Raw genomic sequence first — 20,825 nt, forward strand, 5'->3', positions numbered from 1 at the left:
ATGAGGATGTGCCTTCCACCCAGCTCTCAGAGGTAGAGGGGATACTCAAAATGTCTCCTGCATCATGTAGTTATTGCTAGGAGACAAGTCATCAAAACTTAGGGTCTTATCACAGTTATTGCCCATGTGTCTATACGTCACCTGAGTGCTTCCCTCTGGTCTGAACTGTAGCTCTGGGCTGGAGGCTGTACTGACCTTGTTTGATCTGTATTTGGAGGCTGTCTGGCAGTGGGCCTGTCTAAGCTATAGGCTAGGAAAACTGAACACTGAAAGGTGTTTGGTCATTCACCTGCAGGCTAGCTCTGGAGAAGATTCTAGGACAGTGAGCAGAAACATGGAAGTCATGTAGAGGCCCAAGTGGATGGTGATATGGCAGATGAGCAAATATTACTAAGCTACTCTCCTTTCTGCCCAAGAATGGGCCTAGGAGTTATGTCTGAACCTAATCTAGTCCTTGTACTAGAACTGGTCACAAGCTTTGACTCTAAAGAAAGAAACAGTATCCAGGAGGTGAAAGCAGTGGAGCTGACCACCTTTCTAGGATGGTCCTGGGCCTGTGTTCTGGGCTTTATCTTTTTGCAGCCCAGGGGTGTATCCTCTGGTGGCAGTGACAAGGGTTGAGGCCACTTCATGGAGCTGGTGATAATACCTGTCCTGGACACCTGTGGTTTTATCTACCAGGTTACTTATCTTTTTTCTTCTGGAGATGGGACCCCAATTTCTCTTGGAAAACTGTCCCTTTGCCCATGTAGCCTGTCTGTCCATACATCCATACATCCATTCAACAAAGATTGAATTCCAATGATACTCAGCTCCTATTCTGGGCCCTGAGGCTACAGAATTGAACTGGAGAAGGTTCCTGCATTTAAGAAACTCACTTCCAGGAGATCATTAAAAAAATATAAACAAGCAAACACATAACATTCAGATGACCAGTGGTATGAAGATTGAAACAAAGTGATATGACTGGGGCGGCCTCACAGGGGTAGATGTTCTGAGATCTCTGGAGAAGGGATGTGAGACCTGAATAATGGTGGATGGAAGAAAGGGCACATCCCCATGGTTACCCCCACCAAAGGCCCCAAGATAAAAGCCGCAGAGGGGTGCCAGTGTGGTGGATGAGATGATGGAAAGATGGGAGAGTGACTTGGGGAGGGCAGGCCAGTTCAGGTGGGAACCTAGGGTCCTGGGAGAGTCTTGGGATTTTATTCACATGTAATGGGACCATGAAAAGATTGAGAGTAAAGTGACTGGATCTGGTTCACATTAAAAAGATAAGGGTTGGGGTTGTGACTCAGCAGTAGAACGCTTGCCTAGCATGTGTGAGTCCCTGGGTTCTATCCTCAACCACATAAAAATAAATAAAATAAAGGTATCATGTCCAACTAGAACTAAAAAAATAAATATTAAAAAAACACGGAACAACAAGAAAAAACTTAAAAAATAAAACAGTGGGGCCTTGTGCAGTGGTGCATACCTGTAATCCCAGTGGCAAGGGAGATTGAGGCAGGAGGATTGTAAGTTCAAAGCTAGCCTCAGCAAAAGCAGGATGCTAAGCAACTCAGTGAGACCCTGTCTCTAAATAAAATATAAAATAGGGCTGGGGATGTGGTTCAGTGGTTGAGTCCCTGAGTTCAATCTCCTGTACAAAAAAACAAAAACAGTGGGCTGAGGATATAGCTCATTTGGTAGACTGCTTGCCTCTCATGCACAAGCCCCTGGGTTTAATCCCCAGCACCATACACAAACACACACAAGCCCCTGGGTTCAATCCCCAGCACCACACACACACTCACACTCTGGCTGCTGTATGGAAAATTGATTAAGGGTGAGGCTTTGGGGTAGAAGAGAGGCAAGCTATAGTAGTACTGTAGCAGGTAAGAGATGATGGTGTCTTCAGGGCATAATAGCAGGTGGGGACACAAAGCCACGTGTGAGATGGGTGTTGGAGGTTGAGTTGACACATCTTTTTTGACACATTTTAAAAAAATATTTAGTTGTGGACGCATACCTTTATTTTATCTTTCTGTGGTGCTGAGGATCCAACTCAGTGCTTCACATACGCTAGGCGAGCACTCTTTCTCTGAGCCACAACCCCAGTCCCAGAGTTGACACATCTTACTGATGGATTGCTTGTGGAATGTGAGAAACAGTGGTGACATATGGTTTGAGTGGAGGACTCCTGTTTGCAGGGTCCAGTAGACACAGGGAAATTGAGTGTACTATGAGCTCACTGCTGTGTATTTGTATTATTGCCTGACTGAAGCCATGGAGTTCGGGGCTATATGCACTACCCCTATTCAGGGGTTTGGGTGGGGCTCTTAGCTGGCCAATTGGATTATCAAATTTCTGTGGCCATGATGATTTTGGAGGGGTGGGCACATAAATTTTGTTAATCCAGTTAGTTGGATTTAAATTTGGGATTCTTATTTGAAGCTTTGGAAAAAGTTTTGTGAGGCTATGAAGTGGGAAGCGCCAGTAGTCAGTTTATCATCTTGGTGTGTGTGTTGGGGAAATTAGAGCGAGAAAGGCAGGGGGTTAGAGGGAAAGAGGCGGGTAATCTACTGAGAAAAGGAAAAGGAGCATGAGGGAGCGTGTGGAGCCAGGAGAGCATTGTTAGATCTTCTGCATTCAGTTATGCCTCTGCTGGCCAGCCCTCCTTCTATCCAGTTGGAGTTTCACCCGTAGATGGGGCACCAAGAAACAGTGAGGTAGATGCTCTTGAGGGCATCCATTCCACTCAGTTCTAGGGATGTTGGGACCTACCTGGGTCATGCAGGGGTCATGCAGGTAGGATCTTCCTCAAAGATATGCTTCCCAGGCCTTCCTACCACTCAAGAGAGAAGGCAGTGACAGCTGGGATAGAAAGGGGTTGGTTGCTGGCTCTTCTCCAAGTGCTTGTTCCACTCTCTTACCTCTCCCTCCCCTGCTAATGTACCACATCTCTGTCTCAGGCTTTTCCTCTCTTCTTTCTTCCACCTCTAACTTTTCAGTGCTTGCTCATTTGGTTGCTGTCCAGATCTCGGTGCTGAATGCACCTTCCTGATGCAGAAAGTTTCCTCAATCACAGGCCAGTCACGTCCTGATCACCTCTGCCCCTATGGGGGCACTGGGGACAAGGAAGAACAACAACAGGATCTTCTGTAAGAATGAAGTGAAACATCTCAGGACCTGAGGACTTCAGACCTCTCCAGGGAAGCAGTCTGGTCCTGGTGTACTTTACAAGATCCCATTCATTCATTCATGAATACTTACTTAGTACTTGCAATGTGCCAGCACTGTTCAGCCCATGGAGACACAAATGAGGAAAATGCTCAGACTTTGCCCAGTAAGAGCTGGACAGGAAAAGACAAAAGCTAGCAAGGTGATGGCATAAGATCAGATGGTGACTGCTGCCCCCTACCCACATGGGCAGCTGTACTTAAGGTCGCTCATGTGAATTTCCAGGGACACCAAATAAAACACAGACACACACTTTACCTTTAAACAAGCTTCAGGATGGCTCCTCTGCTCTCAGCCCCAAGCTCCCCAAATGGGAGAGCGAGGGAAAGTCACAAGAGGCTGGTGAGAGAGAGTGAGCACGTTTGGAAGTGGGCTTTTATTGGGGGACCCTTATTCTTAGAAAGTTCCATACAAAAAAAGTCAGAAGGGGCAGGGTTACAAAGGACAGGTGAGTGTAATTCAACCCAAGGAGCTATAGTGTGACACAGCTACGTCTGAAGACAAGTCCTCAAACTTCTGGGACTAGGGCAATGTCCAGGTCACCACGAGATGTAGTGATGGTCAAAGCCTCTCCGCTCCAGGACGGAAGACCGCGAATCATTCAGAGTGGCTCCCCACAGGCGACCATAACGGACAGAGATCTATAAAAGGGCCCTGGGGTTTCTCCAAGAGCAGGATCCACTAAGTCAACTCCTGGGTCCTGCTGGGAGGCCTGCCATGCTGGAATCTATAGGCAACAGTCACTTATCTGGGGGTGGGGCTGTTGCAGAAGAAATGACCAGGGCAGGGGCTGATGGAGAGGGAACATCCTAGTACAACTCACTCCAGGAAACCTAATGTTTTCCTCTTCAGGCAATGGGGCATGTGAAGAGGTCTGATCCCATTGGGACCTCAATGACCTCTCCTTTCATCTCTCTACCCCTCCCCAAAGGGGTCTAATTAGGATCTATCTGGGGGAACTCATGGAAAGAGGATCAGAGAATAATGGAGATGGTAAAGGGAAATAGACTGCAGAGTACTCGAACTACCTAGCCAGGGTCATCCACAGTGGTCATGAGGGGCTTATTTCTTTTTCTGGGGGAGGTCTTGATGCACTTTGTTTATTTGCAATCTGTCCCAGGAGGCAGAGTGTCTACATATTCAGAGCCCCAATCTGATGACTTTACCACTAAGCTATATCCCCAGCTCTCTTTCACTTTTTGAGACAATTTCTCACTAAGTTGCCGAAGCTAGCCTTAAACATGCTATCCTCCTGGCTCAGTCTCCAGAGCCACTGGGATTACAGATTGAACCACCACACCTGTCTATTTATATATTCATATTGTAATGATCATTTGGATTATTTCTAAGTTTTGGTGATTATGAATAGAATGGTTATCAATATTTGTAGGCACAAGTTTTCATTTATTTGTTCATCATTAAGAGTTCTTTTATCAGTTCTTTTAAATTTTATTTACTTGTTGGTATGTGGTGCTGAGGATCAAACCCCGTGACAGGCAAGTGCTCTGCCACTGAGTCATGACCCAAGCCCTTTTATCAGTTCTTTTAGGAACTTTTTTTTTTTTTTTTTTTAAGAAAGAGAGAGAGAGAGAGAGAGGAGAGAGAGAGAATTTTAATATTATTTTTTAGTTTTCGGCGGACACAACATCTTTGTTTGTATGTGGTACTGAGGATCGAACCTGGGCAGCACACATGCCAGGCGAGCGCGCTACCTCTTGAGCCACATCCCCAGCCCTTTTAGGAGCTCTTTATAAGGTTAAAGAAGTACTCTATTTCTGGTTTGCTGAGTTTTTAATCATGTTAAAAAATTTTAAATGCTCTTTTTGAATCAATTGATACAATGATACAATCATGTGATTTTTAGTCTGTTCACATGATGGGTTATATTGGTTTATTTATTTTTAGTACTGAAGATTGAACCCAGGGGCACTTAACCATTGAGCCACATCCTCAGCTCTTTTTTGTATTTTATTTAGAGACAGGGTATTGATGAGTTGCTTAGGCCCTTGTTAAATTGCTGAGGCTGGCTTTGAACTCACGAGCCTCTCATGCTGCTGAGATTATAGGCATGCACCACCACGCCTGACATATTAGTTGATTTTCAACTATTGAACCATTCTTATATTCCTAGGATAATTTCCATTGGCCATGTGTATGATTTTTTAAAAAATATTTGATGAGCCAATATTTTGTTGATTATTTTTATTTTTCTGTTTACAGAGAATATAGTCTGTATTTTATTTTCTTGTAATGCTTTTGGCATTAGGGTAATTCTGACCTTTAAAATCCCTTGGAAATTGGTCCCTTCTGTTCTAATCTCTGGAAGAGATTGTGTGGAATTGCTACTATTTATTTCTTAAATATTTGGTAGAATATGACAGTATCTTGGTCTAGAATTTTATTTATTGGAATTTAAAAAAAAATTTTTAGTTGTAGATGGACACAATATCTTTATTTTATTCATTTATTTTTATGTGGTGCTGAGGATCAAATCCAGTGCCTAATGTATGCAAGTCAAGCGCTCTACCACTGAGTCACAACCCCAGCCTTATTGGAAAATTTTTAATGTCAAAATTAATTTTTTTAATAGACACGAAACTATTTTGGATTGTCTGTTTCTTCTTGAGTGAGTTTTGGTACTTTGGGACTTTCAGTGTATTTGCCTCTTTTTATTTTTTATGGGGGTTGTTAGGGTTCAAACCCAGGGCTCCACAAATGCTAGGCAAGTGCCTGAGGAATATGTGTGTGTGTATACACACACACACACACACACACACACACACACCAGGAATTGAAACCAGGAAACTTAATCACTGAAACACATCTCCAGCCCTTTTTATTTGAGACAGGGTCTTGCTAAGTTGCTGAGGCTGATCTCAAATTTGACACCTCCTGCTCCAACCTCCCAAGTCACTGGGATTAAAGGCATGTGCCACCATTCCTGGCTCTCCTTCACTTTTAAAGAGTAATTTCACTGATTATTTTTAAGTCAACAGTTTAAATATTTCACTCCATTCTCCTTTATTTACTTGATTTCTGATGATAAGTTTGTTGTATTTATTATCTTTGCTCCTCCATGAGATATTCCCCCACATTCCTAGCTTTTCAAGAATTTTGTCTTTCCAGTACTTTGAATATGGTATGCATGGGTGTAGTTTTTTGGTTTTTATTCTGCTTGGTATTCTTTGATTTTCTTGGGTTTATGGTTTAGTATCTACCATTAATCTGTAAAATTATTGGCCATTATTTCTGCAAATATTTTTCTGTCTCCATTCTCTTTCCTCTCTTTTTGGTATTCCAGTTACACTTATGTCACACATTTTAAAAATTGTCCCTCAGTTCTTGGATCTTCTGTTTTGTTTTTCTCATTCTTTTCCCTTTCAATTTCAGTTTGGGAAGATTCTATTGGCATATTTTCATGCTCACTAATTCTTTTCTCAGCCATGTCAAGCCTATTGATGCCCACAAGAAGACATTCTTCATTTCTGTGATGGTGTTTGTTTCCAGAATTTTCTTTGGATTCTTTCTTAGGGTTTCTGTCTCTCTACTTGCATTACCTATTTATTCTGGCATACTTTCCCATTTGAACCCTTTGCATATTAATCTTAGTTATTTTAAATCCCATCTGATAATTTCAACATCTATGTATCTGAATTTGATTCTAATGATCATTTTGTCTCTTCAAATGGCTTGTATTTTGCCTTTAGTATACCTTGTAATTATTTTTTTAGTTTTACAATTTTTTAATTTTTATTTTATTTCTTATATATGACAACAGAATGCATTACAATTCATATTACACATATAGAGCACATTTTTCATATTTCTGGTTGTATACAAAGAAGAGTCACACCATTGTGTCTTCATACATATACTTAAGGTAATGATGTCCATCTCATTCCACCGTCTTTCCTATTCCCATACCTCCCTTTTGCCCTATCAGAGTTCATCTGATCTTCCCAAGCACCCTGCCCCAACCACATTATGAATCAGCATCCTTAAATCAGAGAAAACATTCAGCATTTGTTTTTTGGGGATTGGCTAACTTCACTTAGCATTATCTTCTCCAACTCCATCCATTTACCTGCAAATGCAGGTAAATGATTTTATTCTCTTATAATGCTTACAATTACAAGGTATACTAAAGGCAAAATACACACAATGGAATAATATTCCATTGCGTATATATGCCACATTTTCTTTATCCATTCATGTACCAAAGGGCATCTATGTTGGTTCCAAAGTTTAACTATTGTGAATTGTGCTGCTGTAAATCATTGATGTGGCTGTGCCCCCTGTAGTATGCTGTTTTTAAGTCCTTTGGGTATAGACTGAGGAGTGGTATAGCTGGGTCAAATGGTGGTTCCATTCCCAGTTTTCCAAGGAATCTCCATATTGCTTTCCATATTGGTTGTACCAATTTGCAGTCCCACCAGCAATATATGAATCTGCCTTTTCCCCCCACATCTTCACCAACACTTATTGTTTGTATTCTTAATACAAACATTCTGACTGGATTGAGATGAAATCTTAGAGTAGTTTTGATTTGCATTTCTCTAATTGCTAGAGATGTTTAACTTTTTTTTAATTGAAAGTTGGATAATAGGAATGGAGGGTAAGTAGGCTTTAGTGTGAGAATCTGCTAGGATTTAGACTGTGTTTAGAATCCATCACTTTAAATGTTTTCTCATCATTGATAATCCCCTTTTCTTATTTCTCTTCTTCCTGAAGAATTCCCTTTAACATTTCTTTAAGAGCTTGTCTGCTGAAATGCAGTCTCTTATTTTCTTAATTTGAGAGTGTCCTTTTTAAAAAAAATTTGTCTTTACTTATAGGTTGACACAATACCTTTATTTTATTTTTATGTGGTGCTGAGGATCGAACCCAGTGCCTCACACATATTAGGGAAGTGCTCTAATACTGAGCTACAACCCCAGCCCTTGAGAGAGTCTTTATATCACCATTATTCTGGTAGGTTTTAGAGTCTGTAAACAAGTCAAAATAACACCTGGCATTTTGCCAGAGAAATGTTAGAGTCTGTAAACAAGTCTGGATGGCGCCTGGCAAAATGCCAGAGGGAGTGGTTTGTAAAGTAACACCAGCAAGCCATTAAGTGTGGAGATTTCTTATTGGTTGACTGATGTATCTAGTTATCTAGTTTATGCTAATTAAGATAAGCTGTGTGGAATGTATAAATACCTCTGTTGTCCTACAATAAACGGCTCCCACTCCTGCTGTATCAATGTTCACAAGTTGTTCGTCAACCCCCCCCCCCCCCCCGCCCCGTTATTGGTTATTTTGCTGCAGCCGGACTGCGGCAGGTAGGATATTTTTGCTGGACATATAATTCTAGGTGACAGTTCTTTAAGCATTTTAAAGACGTTGGTCTATGGTCTTCATGGTTTCTTTTCTTTTTTTGGTGCTGGGGATGGAACCCAGGGCCTCATATCTGCTGGGCAAGTGCTCTGTCACTGAGCTACACCCTTAGGCCAGCTTTTCATGCTTTCTGATGAAACGTCCACACGCATTTAAATAATTTCTCTGCAAGTAATGCTTCACTTTTCTCTGTCTATTTTTAAGATTTTTTTCTTTCTTTGCATTTCAATAGTTTTATTAAAATTTATCTGGGCATAGTTTTGTTTGTGTATATCCTTTTTGGTGTTGGTCTAGATTCTTAATCCTGTAAATTTAAACCTTTTATCAAATTTGGGAAGTTGTTACCCTTCCCCTCCCTCCCCCCCTTCCTTCCTTCCTTTCTTCCTCTCTCTCTCCTCAGCATCCCAACTCCCTCTCTTTCTTAGTAGGGATCAAACCCAGGGTTACTTTACCACAGAGCTACATCCCATTCCCAGCCTTTTTTTTTTTTTTTTTAAACTTTTACATTTTGAGACAGAATCTTGCTAAGTTGTTTAGGGCCTTGCTAAATTGTTGAGGCTAGCCTCAAACTTGGAATCCTCCTGAGTCATTGGGATTACAGGTGTTTGTCACCACACCCAGCTACCCATTATTTCTTCAAATCATTTTTCAGCACTAAGTTTTTTCTCCTTTCCATCTAGGTCTCCAACAAAATGGATGTTAGTCCATTTGATATTGTTCCACAGTTCACTGAAGCTGTTTATTTTATTTTTTCTAACATTTTATTTCTGTTTTTTAGATTAGCTAATTTCTATTATTCTGTATTGAAGTTTACTCACTAATTTATCTATCATGTCTGTTCTCCTAAGGAGCCTGTCAGTAAATTCTAAATTTCATATATTGTATTTTCACTATTAAAATTTCTATTCATTCTTTTAAAATTTAGTTTTTATTTCTCTGCTGAGAATGTGTATCTTTCATTAATTTAAAAAGAGTTCGCCTTTACCTCATGGATGATGGTTATAATAACCATTGAAATCTTTGCTATTTCTAATATCAAGATTTTTTTTAAAAAAGAGAGGGGGGGAATTTTATTATTTATTTTTTAGTTTTCGGCGGACACAACATCTTTGTTTGTATGTGGTGCTGAGGATTGAACCCGGGCCGCACGCATGCCAGGCGAGCGCACTACCACTTGAGCCACATCCCCAGCCCTAATATCAAGATTTCTTGGAGAGCCGAGTTAGGTGGCACATGCTTATAATCCCAGAAACTCAGGAGGCTGAGGCAGGAGGATTGCACAGTCAAGGTCAGCCTCAGCAATTTAGCAAGGCCCTAAGCAACTTAGGGAGACCCTGTCTCAAAAAAAAAAATTTATCCATGTCACTTATCATTACTTCTTTTTTCATTGCTCAGTAGTATTTCATTTTATGAATATACCACAATTTGTCCATTCTTCTGTTTATAGATATTTGACTTATTTCCAGTTTTTGGCTATTATGAATACAATGCTAAGAGCGTTCCTATACAAACCTTTTTGCAAATCTTTGGTTTCATTTCCCTCTTTCTTTCTTTTCTGTTCTTTTGTTTGTTTGTTTGTTTACCACTGAGCTACCCCTAGTCCCTTTTTATTTTTTATTTTGAGACAGGGTCTTGCTAAATTATTGAAGCTGACTTTGAACTTGTTATTCTCCTGCCTTAGCCCATAGAATTGTTGGCCATTACCCACAGAGGTTTTTGTTTCTCTTGAATAAATATCTAGGAGTTGAATTGCTGATGTAAGTGTAGGTTTGTGTTTAATCTTCAAAGAAATAGCTAAATCAATTTCCATATTGGAAGTACCATAAAAATTACCTGAGAATTTTATTTGCACTACATTTTTGCCAATATTTGCTATTTTTTCCCTGTCATTTTAGCCATCATAATGGATGTGGAATGGTTTAAATCTTATCTTTCCCTAATGACTAATGATGTTGAGCAACTTTTCATTTGTATAATGACCATTTGGATATTTTCATTTATGAAGTATTGGTTTAAGTCTTTTGTCCACTTTTATTGGTTGCTTATCTTTTTCTTTTTGAGTTTAGAAGTTCTTATATTCTGAATATAAGTCCTTTGCTGCCGCAGTCTGGCTGGGCACAAAATCACGAGCCACTCAAGCAGGAACAAACTTTATTTTTGAAACTGCTGCCAATGCCCCTTACGCTCCCGGGAAGATTGCCGACTGACCCACGCGGACCCCAACAGGAAGTCCCTCCTTCAGAATTCCCTCCTACCGCACTTCCCCAACCAATGGGAACTCTCCAGGAGTCCCGTAGCAGGCCGAGGTGGACAGCAGGAGTCCAGTATCCATATGAATGCAGATCTTAACATAATCATATCATCTCAATGGCTTGCTGGTGTCACCTTTCAACCAAAAATGCCATGCATCATATTACTTGGCTGTGGCTCTTAGCACTTTGCCATTATAAGGTCTTGCTTAGCATCTGAACGGTCATCTTAAATGACAGCTGCCATTTTAAGGAAAAAGTTTTGCTTTCTCAGCATTTCTGAGAAAGACTCACCAATCCTTCATACCAACCCAGCTCTGATTCCTGAGTCTGCCCTATAAAAGCCTGGGAACTCAAGCCTGTTTTGCCTCTCTCCACTATAGAGAGATGGCCTTTATTTGTCCTTTCTGGCTTACCTGTCTCTTGTTCCTCGCTTTCCCTTCAGCCAGACATATGGATTGTAAATATTTTTTCCCCAACCTGTAGTTTAAGTGATTTTTTTGATGAACAAAAGGTTTTAATTTGGACAATGTCCAATTGATCAATATTTTATAATTAGTTTTTTTTTAAATAATTAGCATTCTGTGTCTTTTTTTTTTTTTTTAAAGAGAGAGTGAGAGAGAGACAGGGAGAGCGAGAGAGAGAATTTTAATATTTATTTATTTTTTTAGTTCTCGGCGGACACAACATCTTTGTTTATATGTGGTGCTGAGGATCGAACCTGGGCCGCTCGAACGCCAGGCTAGCGCGCTGCCGCTTGAGCCACGTCCCCAGCCCCGCATTCTGTGTCTTGATTAAGGAATTTTCATCAACTTCAGGGACACAGAATAATTCTCATAGAATTTCTTCTAGAAGTTTTATAGTTTTATTTTTTGTTTAGGTCCATGATCCATCTTGAATTAATTTTTTTTTGGTCTATGGTGTTCAATAAGGGTCAAAATTTTTTTAAGATCAAAAACTGCATTTTCTTTCTACATTGAATTATCCTGGTACGCTTTAAAAAAAATCAATAGACCATATAAATGTGAGTGTATTTCTGCTTCTCTATTCTGTTTCATTGATCTGTTTATTTATTCTTACAGCACATTGTTTTGGTTACTGTCACTTTATTTATTTATTTATTTTTTAGTTTTAGATGGACACAATATCTTTATTTTTATGTGGGGCTGAGAATCGAACCCAGTGCCTCATGCATGTTAGGCGATCGCGCTACCACTTGAGCCACATTCCCAGCCCGTACTGTCACTTTATAATGAGTCTTAAAATGAGATAATGTAACTCCCTCACCTTTTTACTACTATATCAAGAATTTCCCAACAGTTCATTGATGTATAGAAATACAGTTGAATTTTGTATATTTCCTTTGTATCTTAAAAAAAAAAAAATGATGCCTTTTATTCTTTTTCTTTTTTGATACTGGGTATTGACCTAGGGGGATTTAACCACTGAGCCACATCCCTAGCCCTTTTTATTTTTTTATTTTGAAACAAGGTCTTGCTAAGTTGCTTAGGGTCTTGCTAAGTTGCTGAGGCTGGCTTTGAACTTGTGATTCTCCTGCCTCAGGCTCCCAAGCAGCTGGGATTGCAGGTGTGTGCCACCAGTCTGGGCCTTTTTTATTCTTAATTAATTTTATTATGATATAATTCACATGATACAATTCACCCATTTAATATGTACCTTTTGATGGTTTTTACAATATCTACAGATACATGTAACCATCACATTGGACATCTTGCAAATTTGCCAAATTTTCTTTTTAGTTCTAGTAGCTTTTTTATTTTTAGATTTATTAGGATGTTTTGGTAGTGTGCAAAACTTGCACCTGCTAGGCAAGTGCTCTACACTGCACTATGTCCTCAGCTCCTTCTTTGAAAATTTTTATGCACATAACCATGATATATATGAATAGCATAATTTTTCTTCTTTCTTTTTGGCATTGGGAATTGAACCAGGGGTAATCTACCACTGAGCTACTTCCACCCCTTTTTATTTTTTATTTTGAGACAGGGTCTCACTAAGTTTTTTAGGGCCTTCCTAAGTTGCTGAGGCTGGCCTTGGATTTGCAGTGCTCCTGTCTCAGCCTCTTGAGTTGCTGGTGTGTGCCCCGGGGCTCAGCACAATTTTATTTCTTTAAGACATTACATTTCATTCTCTTGCTTGATTATACTGGTCAGTACTTTTAGTATATTGTTAAAGAGAAGTGATAAGAACAGATCTTCTTATATTTTATTTTCCCATCTTTATTTTTGAAGGATGTTTACTCTGGGTATCAAATTTTAGATTGGCTTTTATTTTCTTTCTTCTTCTTTAGCACTTTACAATATCATTCCATTTTCTTTTGCTTCCATTTGTTTCTGATGACAAGTCATCTATCATTTTTATTATTATTCCTTAAATGTAATGTGGCCTTTTTCTCTGCTTTTGAGTTTACAATTTTCTTTTAATCCTTGGTTTTCATCAACTTGACTATTTGTGCCTATATGTGATTATTACATTCATGGGTTTAGAGCTTGGATTCCAATGCAGAGTTAAGGTCTTTAGGAGGTGTTTGAATCATGAGGTCAAATCAAATCTGACCTTGTGAATGCTTGAACTGAGCTATATCCTCAGCCCTTTTCTCACTTTATTTTTGCTTCCTGACTACCACAAGGTAATCTGCTTTGCTCCACCACATGCTCCCAGCCATGATGTTCTGCTCTTCACACTCAGAAGCAATACAGCCATTTGATCATGGACTAAAACCTCTGCCACTATGAGCCATAATAAATCTTTTCATCTATTTATTTATCTATTAGTTTATTTTAGATTATAAAAACTTCCACTTTAATCAAGGCTTTTAATGTGGAACAGATTTATCAATTAAAATGGAAAGTTTCCAATACAATGAAACAAAAGTCCATAAGTCACCATACATACAACACCCAGCAGGAAAAAACAAAACAGCAAGTTTACACAATCCCTATAACGGTCTGATTCTCAGATGTTCCATCCATCTGCCAAGTGTGTTCTGCTGGATACAAAGCACACGGTGGCTAAGGCTGTGGGCCACAAAGCACTCATCTGGTCCGGCAGTGGTGGCTCTATTCCACAAACAAAGCCATTATCAGCACATTCAAACAGTGTATTGAGCATCTTTTAAATATAAAAGTAGAAAACAAGAAGGCAACATGATCATGTTATCAGAAAGATATCAGAAAGTTAGGGCAGCTATGTAAAGCTGGAGGCTTCATTTCTTTGGCTTCTTGGGTAGTGGCTGCCAAAATAGCAAGATATGAAGTTCTGGTTCATGGATCATATAATGAACCCATCCCTGACACCAAGATTCTTCCATTCAGATTCAGTGGGTTTTAGGGACCAGTTTGGCTCTGTCCTTGGGCAACATGACATGCCAGTACTTGAACTCTTTGTTGTCATATTTGTCTGAATAGTAAATTTGTTTGTGTGACATAATTGCTCTGCCTGCAGGCCTCCAGCACCATGCTGCCAACCTCTCCAGAAGCATGCCAGATCTTTCCTTTTAGGTTGATTTTCTCAGGTATTTTGTCTTGGGAGTGGAAAGCTGACTAGCACAAGATTGCATAATTTTTTGATTTGCCTTGAGGTTTTATAATCCAGTATTTTGTACATTATATTTTTCAATGTTAGAATTTCCATGTAGTTCTTTTGTTCCATTTTCTGGAGCTTCCATTTGTTTGCCAATATCCTTCATCTTTTTAGTTATATTGTCCACTTTTCTCTTTAAATTCTTTATTTTTAAGTTTTAGGGTTTTTACTTAGTTCTTTTGTTATTTTAAAAAAGAGTTTCCATTTGTTTGCCTGTAATAGCTTGTTACTATAATGAATTAGCTGATGCAGAATAACTTTTTAAAGAAAAGAGATTTATTTAGCTCAGTCTGGAGGCTCAGAGGCACGGTGCTGATATCAGCTTACTTCTGGTGAGCATTTCATGGAGGATGGCAGGAACATGTATGAAAGGGGGAGATCATATCACTGAACAGGAAGTTAAAGAGCAAGTCAGGGGTCAGCCTCACTCTTATAACAACTTCCTCTTGAGAGAATTTCAGTCCAGGAAACAACATTCCCTTCCAAGGGCAGTGACCCCAAGGACCTGAGGAGCTCCCTGTAGTCCTCACCTCTTAAAGATCTCCCATTGCCTCTGTAGGGGCCAACTTCTAATGCACAAGTATTAAGGGACAAACCATATCCAAACCACAGCATCATCAGAATCTTACATCTTTCATTTTTTCCACCTTTTCCTCTAAAATATTTATCCATTTCATCCATATTTATATCATATTAGATATTTTAAAGTCCTTGTCTGCTAATTTGAACATATGAGTCATCTGTAAGTCTGCTTCTATTAATTTTTTTCCCTTTTGGTTACAAGTCACAGTCTTTTCCCAGCTTCTTCATGTGTCTCATTTTTTAAAAATATATGCCAAACACTGGATAAATGTATTAGAGACTGAGCTAGGCCATTTTTCCCATTAAACAGGAGTTCAGTTAGATTGGGACTGAGTTGTCACTACCTAGTTTTCATTCATCTCGGTTTCAGGTGTTTTGAGGGTGGGATTAGACCCTTTGGTTCCAGCATAAGTATGGAATCACTGCACTGTTAGACTGGAGATCTTGCTTTGCCTGCCAGACCAGTCTCCAGTTCCCTGTACTATTGCTGATGGAGTACAAGTCCCAAGGAGAAAATGATGGTTGCAGATTCTGGTTAGTATAGCAGCTCATGTGCAGTCATTGATTATTCAACTGATTTCTTCTAAACCCCACAACATTACTCTGCATTTGGAAGGCTCACAGCTCTCTGTCCCTGTGTCCAGAGTTTCGGTAAATAACCACAATCATGAACTAGAAAAGGATTGAAATTGAATTTATGTAGACTATTTGTATCTATTTTTCTTTGACAACTTAAAGAAAATTGCTATTTTTCTTTTTTAGTTCATCCAGTGTTTTCATGTTGTTATAGTTACTGACCAAGTTATAGTCTCTGTGGCCCTCTACTTCCTAACTGGTGGTAAAATTCTTGATATTCTCATGAAGTAGCATTTCTTCCTCCTTTCTGTGGGAAGAAACTATAGGAAGTGGGACCTAGCTAAAGGGAATGGGTTCCTGGGACATGTTCTTGGGGTCTATATACTGTCCCTGGCCCCTTTCTATTTCCTAGCTGCCATAAGTTAATTGGTTTTTATTTGCCATGCTCTTCTGCCATGTTGTACTGCTTCACCACTGGCCCAGAAACAATGGAACCAGCCAGCCATGAACTGAAATGTCTGAAACTGTGAGTCAAAATAAATCTTTCCTCCTCTAGGTTAATTTTTCCAGGTACTTTGTCATAGTAATGAAAAACTAACACAGTAATCATTGGTAACACTCTTGTGTATTTACCTTTCTCCTTTATATTCATTTTCAAATTATGTAAATGGGATCATAGTGATCTTTAATTTTTCACTTATATATACATCTTGGATATAATTCCTCATCAGTAATAATAGATCAACTCATTATTTTTAATATACAGTATTCTAAGATATAAACAGATTATAAATCACCAAAGTAACCCCCGATTGGTGGATATTTAAGTTGTTCAATTAAATGTTATTACCAATAACTGACTATCTTTATATGCTTGTATATCAATGGGCTAATATTTGTGCTGCCTTGGCTTTAAAGCCAGGCTTTGGCCATTTATGGTTTAAAAAAAAAAAAAAAAAGGCAGCACTTTTGTCTTTTCCTTGGCGAGGGCTCAACTGTTGGATTCATCTGGTGTAGAGTCATAGCAGCCCTTATGACATCATAGATCTCCCTCCTCAACTCTCTCTGCTTATGCCATGGCTAGAGGAATTCAGACCTGAGGGGGATTTGAACCATCTACACCCAATCCCTGTGTGATCAATGGTGAATACAAGAAAGCCAGATACACTAGGCTTTTTAAGGATGCCCCCATAGATATTTCAGGATGCAGGGACCCTCTGACATCTGAAGACTCTGGGAAACTCTGGGGATGTGTGGGCTATTGAATGGAGAGAGAGGGATGACAGCCTTACTCTTACTTTTCTCCTAACTGCTGATTGCAGGAGGAGGAGGAGCAGCCTGAAGATAAAGATGAAAATCCCTTATTATCAGAGAACCCATCAGAGGTAGAGGTAGGAGGAGCCCTGCCTTAAGTGTCACTGATCCTTGGGTCCTAATGCTTGTGCCTAATGTCTTTTGCATGGTCCTAAGCCAAGAGGAATAAACTCATTCTTGTTTATCCTTTTCCCCTGTTTCCTTTTCAGACTGACATTTTGGCTGAGACACAGAAAACGGACGATACTGAAGTAAGTCATACTTAATATTAAGTATGACTTCTCAGACCATAGTGGGCTGGGGCTGGGGCTGGGGCTGTTGTGTTTATGAAATGGAATGACCAAGATGTGAGAAGCTTGGCTTTGTTAGAATTGTGTGTGTGTGTGTGTGTTGAACTAATTCAAACTATGAAAGTCAAGAGAAGTGAAGATGGGGGAAGAGATGAGAGGTTGATATTTCTGGGTTGGATAAAACTTTTTTTTTTTTTTGGTACCAGGGATAGAACTCATTTTATATTTTAGCCCATTTTATATTTTATTTAGAGACAGGGTCTTGCTGAATTGCTTAGGGACTTGCTAAGTTTCGGAGGCTGGCTTTGAACTCGTGATCCTCCTGCCTCAACCTACTGAGCAGCTGGGATTACAGGTGTGCACCACCACACGTGGCTGGGTAAAACTTTTAATACCTGGACTTGACAGGGAGGGAGTAGTTTGTAAAATGAGGTAGAGTCAAGAATGAGGGCAGGATGACTTAAGGATGCCACTCCCCCCAGCAGTTGGTGGGAGGGTCTAAAGGGATATGGGTCTTGGTTAGGTAGTGGGTAGGCTCCGGCAGATCATGATAGTCTTTTGACTCATATCATAGAGTTTTCCTGTAGCCTGGCTAACCTGATCTATGGGAAAACTGATTGGCAGGGAAGATGTATTCCCATTTTACAGACTGAGACTAGGACTCAAAGGGCAAGGTGATATGATTGTAACCATTAAGCAGAAGGTGACAGAGGCAGGTCACTGACCTGCTCTTCTTGTTCCAGCCAATTTTAGAAGGGTTTCTAGGGACTCAGAATCTTTCCTGGAACACCTTAGACTGAAATGGGTGGGGAACATTCTCTGAATGTCTCCTCTTTTTTTCTTGAAAGGCTCCAGTGATCCAGGATGAGATCTCCGAAGAAGATAAGGCAGTTATAAAGATCCAGTCTTGGTGGCGGGGCACACTGGTGCGTAGGACACTGCTACACGCTGCCCTCAGGGCCTGGGTCATTCAGTGCTGGTGGAGGCTGATGCAAGCAAAATTTGCAGAGAAGAGGCTCCGGGTGACACTTGATAGATTTTCACGGGAGGAGTGGGCAGCAGTCAGACTGCAGTCCTGGGCCCGCATGTGGCGCATCCGTCAGCGCTACTGCCAGGTGCTCAATGCTGTTCGTATCATCCAGGCCTACTGGAGGTGCCACACCTGTGCTTCCCGGGGTCTCATCAAAGGCCAATACCGAGTCACAGCCAGCCAGCTGCATCTCGAGTTGGAGATCCTGCTGGGCTCAGGGCCCTGTGTTGTGACAGAGTGTATTCCCCTCCCAATAAAGCAGTGAAGTGATCTTCCAAATACTTCCTTTGTTTGACAAACTGCGGAAGGACATGGTAGATGATGAGAGATACTTGACATCAAATATGTTAGTGCTAAAGAATTGAGGGGTTATCTGAAGCTCTGTGTAGAGAAGGGTCTGAGCTCCTTGTCTAGACTGAGCAGACTATAATTGATTAGCAATGGCGCCAAAGGTAGGAAAGTAGGGGTTACAGATTGATAAGGCTGACAAACCCCAGGGGGGCATCACTCATGCTTGGTCTAGGGAATGGCACACTCTCTTCAAAACTGTGTAAAGTAGAAATTCAGGGTGGGGGTCATGGCAATGGCAGTACATTTGCCAGGAATTTCACCCAGCTGGGCCTAGTTGCTCAGGGCTTGTTCCTTATCACCATGATTAAGAAGAGCCCACCCACCACAAGCCCATAATCTTGTCTCCCTGCACAACTGGGGTTGTTTCCCTGAGGACAGCTTGTAAGAATCTGAGACCCAAACAGGAAGCTGTTAGAGAGCCCAATCAAATTCTCATATTCTCTCTCTCTCTCTCTCTCTCTCATTTTTTGGTGGTGCTGGGGATTGAACCTAGAGCCTTGTGCGTATAAGATAAGCACTTCAACAACTGAGCTATACCCCCAGCCCCTCAAATTCTCATTCCCACCTTAAACATCATGTGTCCCTTACCCTTCAGCCCAGATGGAGGCTAGGATTCATTTTCCTCCACCCCTGGCCAGTGTGAGAGGTCTCACAGCATGGGGATGGGGGAGATGGCATTCTACTGCCAGCCCTACCCTCAGGTGAGTGTCACATCCCAAGCTATCACAGACCCTGGAGCTGAGGAAGCCTTAGCTTTGTCTTGTCTCTGTACAGGATGATCCAGGTAGAACTGAAAGTCCCTTCCTGTGACATGCTGCTACTTGGGAGTGGAAATGGGGCTAGTTGGTAATAAAAGGCCAATTACGAGGTTAAAGCCAGTCTGCCCCTCTTCTTGCCTGGATACTGCTATCTCACAGGTCCCTGCAGAGAGGGAGGAGTCTGAGGTCTGAGTTGTTTGCTTCAAAGAAGAGTCCTTTCCTTCAGAGCTCTATATCCAGCCCTGCTCTATTGACTCTTCCCTGGTGACCTGATCTTGTAGCTCACAGAGGTTCTGAGACAATGCCCAGGGCTCTCAGGCTCCAACTCTCTGTCTTGTACTTAGGTATTAACTCTTTGTTTTTTGTTCTTTTGCCTCAGTGCCTGGGTCTCTCACTCTCTCTCTCTGAAGGATTTCTGTCACTCTCTGATCTAGGTCAGGTCCCTAGCTCTGTCTGTCACTGCCATGTGGCTATGGACAAATTGATTCCTTTCTCTAAGTCTCAGTTTCATGAGTTGTGAAGCAGAGCTAATGACCCCCACCTTTTAGGATAAATGTCAAATACTGTGATACCCCATTGTTCTGCTGTTCTTTAAAACATGAAGTTGTACACCTTAAATATGATTGTGTGTATATAAATATATTTTTTTAAATTTATTTTTTAGTTGTAGTTGGACACAATATCTTTATTTTTATTTATTTTTATGTGGTGCTGAGGATCGAACCCAGGGCTCTGCACATGCTAGGCGAGCACTCTACCACTGAGCCACAACCCAGCCCCAAGTCACAACCCAGCCCCTGTATTTATATATTTTTAACATGTCAATTAAAACTCAATAAAGCTAAAAAAAAATCAGCATCATCCACAAAACAGACATAGACTTTAAATGCTGGTGGACATGGAAAAAGCAAATTCTGGGGTTGGCTGGAATGATCCACAAAACTCTTACAGGTGATCTACTCCTGCTCCCAGACCCTCTCAGTGGGCAGGGCTGGGGAGTATACGCACAAACAATACTCACATCACTGTTTATTTCTATATCTATGTTGGAATCTGTGAGTTCACTTTGAGACCTTCAATCCCAATCTAAACTCACTGAGTTCATTCTAGTTTTCTCCTTTCCATATTCTCCCCTCCTTGCTTTTTTTTTTTTTTTTTTTTGATACTGGGAATTGAACTCTCAGGGGTGCTTTACCACAGAGTTACATCCATCCTCAGCCCTTTCTATTTTTTTATTTTGAGATAGGGTCTTGCTGAGTTGCCCAGGCTGGCCTCATACTTGCAATCCTCCTACCTCGACCTCCCAAATTGCTGGGATTACAGGCATGTGCCACTGAACCTCTCTTAATTTTCTTATTTGATCTTCCTTACAGTTAGCTAATTTTCCATGGTTTCTGCTGATCTCTTTTCTGTACAAACACTTTCTCTACCTTGCTTGGGTTCTGATACCTCAGTGGATGATTGTTCTCTTCAT

At 40.6% G+C, this 20,825-nt stretch overlaps 1 protein-coding gene and 1 pseudogene across 1 annotated transcript; one reads left to right on the forward strand and one right to left on the reverse strand.

Moving 5' to 3' along the window:
• Positions 1-14,073: 14,073 nt before the first annotated feature.
• LOC114091211 (cyclin-dependent kinases regulatory subunit 1 pseudogene) lies at positions 14,074-14,295 on the reverse strand (annotated as a pseudogene).
• A 1,117-nt stretch (positions 14,296-15,412) lies between these two features.
• Positions 15,413-18,507, forward strand: Iqcf1 (IQ motif containing F1). Its single transcript, XM_027933930.2, has 4 exons — positions 15,413-16,134; positions 16,931-16,999; positions 17,132-17,173; positions 18,061-18,507. The coding sequence occupies exons 1-4, from the start codon at positions 16,123-16,125 to the stop codon at positions 18,505-18,507; spliced, it is 570 nt and encodes a 189-aa protein (XP_027789731.2). The 5' UTR covers positions 15,413-16,122.
• Positions 18,508-20,825: the final 2,318 nt, after the last annotated feature.

Source organism: Marmota flaviventris, chromosome 8 (assembly GCF_047511675.1).
Source record: "Marmota flaviventris isolate mMarFla1 chromosome 8, mMarFla1.hap1, whole genome shotgun sequence".
NCBI classification, from domain to species: Eukaryota; Metazoa; Chordata; class Mammalia; order Rodentia; family Sciuridae; genus Marmota; species Marmota flaviventris.